The 2,196-nt window shown below is 33.1% G+C and overlaps 1 protein-coding gene across 1 annotated transcript; it reads left to right on the forward strand.

The window, feature by feature from the left end:
* The first annotated feature begins 489 nt into the window (after positions 1-489).
* On the forward strand, positions 490-1,860 carry LOC125198059 (F-box/FBD/LRR-repeat protein At5g53840-like). Its single transcript, XM_048096516.1, has 3 exons — positions 490-1,263; positions 1,338-1,499; positions 1,597-1,860. Exons 1-3 carry the CDS (start codon positions 490-492, stop codon positions 1,858-1,860), a joined length of 1,200 nt encoding a protein of 399 aa, XP_047952473.1.
* The last annotated feature ends 336 nt before the right edge of the window (positions 1,861-2,196 follow it).

The following is a 2,196-nucleotide window of genomic DNA, read 5'->3' on the forward strand; positions in this document are numbered from 1 at the left end:
GGAGAATGACGTTGAATTAAGGAAATTTACCATACATTGTTTAATATTTATAATAAAAAATAAAAATATGGTAACTCAGCTAATTAAGGCAACTCAGTTAATATACAATCAGTCTCTCTCTCTCTATATATATGTATAGGATTATAAATAGGAGTGTTCTCTATTCTCGTTTCGTTTCGTTTCCGTCGGGGTCATTATATTATCAACCAAAGTCATGGTACATCAATTTCTTTCCTCTAAATTCTTTTATACTATATGGGTTTTCTCATCGATACTCAACGGCTAAAACAATTATAATTGCCCTTTTTTGTTTAAATTTAAATTTGAAAGCGTTACACTTATCAATTCAGTTTAAGCAAATAAATTTAAAACTACTATCCCTGGTATTTTTACCCTCCATTCATTGTTTGTTTCCATAAAGTTTGCATTATATATAACATAAAATTATTTTTTAATTGGATAGAGTAATTATAATTAATATGTGAAATAATGCAGGTGGTGCAGGATGATAGAATCAGCGAATTGCCCAATGATATTCTAATATCTATAATTTCACGGCTTACCATCCGAGAAGCTACTGCAACTTGCGTACTTTCAACTTGTTGGCGACATCTGCATTACTATGTCACTCATCTCAATTTCCCAAAATATGAGATTGGTGAAACAGTATCAGACTACCTATGTATAGTTAACCATGTCTTGAATTCACATAAAGGACGTCGAATAAAAGAGTTGAGGGTGGATAGGGCCGAAGGTCATGAGAGGTGGTTTGAGTTTGCCCTGACTAAGAAAGCGGAACGAATTCATATAGCTGAAGTTGGTATTGAATTTCATGGACTCCCAAATGGTCTTCAATGCCTTAAAGAACTGAGTCTATCTAGCATTGAAATAACCGATCAAGACCTTAAGCTTTTGGTCTCCAATTGCCTTGTTCTTGAATGTTTGGCAATTAAGTATTCTACCAGGTGTGAAAATGTGTCAATTGTTGGCCACTCAAAACTGAAGCATTTAAACTTCACCTACCTTCGGAGAATTAGATCCATTATGATTCACGACCTGATTAGTCTCGTTTCTTTGACGTGTTATGAATTGGGAAGCGGATGTAGTGTGCAACTTAGTTATATTCCGAAGCTTACCAAACTCGATCTTAGAGACAGTCGTAATAGACTGATGCATGTTGAATTCCTTGCCGGAATGCCATCTTGCATACGCGACCAACTCAAACTATTGCGCCTCTCGTCTCAGTATACTTGTAGGTATAAGGTAATGATTCGTCTTTTCATTTTACATTTCTTCTACACATGTCAAATATTAATGTATGTGATTTTAATTTGCAGCGGAATCATGGATTGTTGAATGATTTGTCGCTTCAACTTGTAAATATAACACATCTACAATTTGTGCTTGACATACGGGATGATTCTAACTGGCATTACTTTTCAAGCTATGCATGTCGTTTGGTCGAAGCATGTGGTTCATTGCAAAAACTTATGATAAAGGTATGTATTAACTAGTCATTAATTTGTTTTATATGTACTATATATGTTGGCAAATGTCATTACATAATTTAACACATGTTTATAAATTTTCTTGTAGTTTCTTCCTTCACCGGAGTTGGGTTGGGGGGATGTCAAAGATGAAACATATGACCATTATGGCTGTGACTTGTCTCTAAAATATTTGGAAATATCAGGATATTCGGGTTTCGACTCGGAATGGAGATTGACTCTGAACCTCATCAATAACGTTACATCTTTTCAAAAGATGATTGTTGTGGCATGTGATGAAGAGGCACTTGCTCGTGCACACCATGATTTTCGACATATTACAACAGCTAGTTTTTTAGTTACTCCTATTTAACTGCAACAATTTTAAGAATAGCTTTTGTTTAGTTGTTGTGAATTTAATATCGTTGGAATCCTTATAAAATTATCTTTAATTTGATATATGTTATATGAATTTAAAGTTTTGGGATTTCTTTTAAAAGTTAGTTATAACTAACTTGATATTAATACCCCTATTGATTTTTATTGGAATTAATCCTATAGCCTTGTTAACGTTTTTTGTTGATCGTATTGACATTTTGTGATTGATGATCTATGACTTTAATTCGAATATCTAATGACTATTATTGAATTATAGTTAGTAATTAAGCATTGAATTAGCAATATAACACTCCCCTAAGTTTATAACTAA

The sequence above is a fragment of the Salvia hispanica genome, unplaced genomic scaffold (genome assembly GCF_023119035.1).
Source record: "Salvia hispanica cultivar TCC Black 2014 unplaced genomic scaffold, UniMelb_Shisp_WGS_1.0 HiC_scaffold_1185, whole genome shotgun sequence".
Taxonomy (NCBI): domain Eukaryota; kingdom Viridiplantae; phylum Streptophyta; class Magnoliopsida; order Lamiales; family Lamiaceae; genus Salvia; species Salvia hispanica.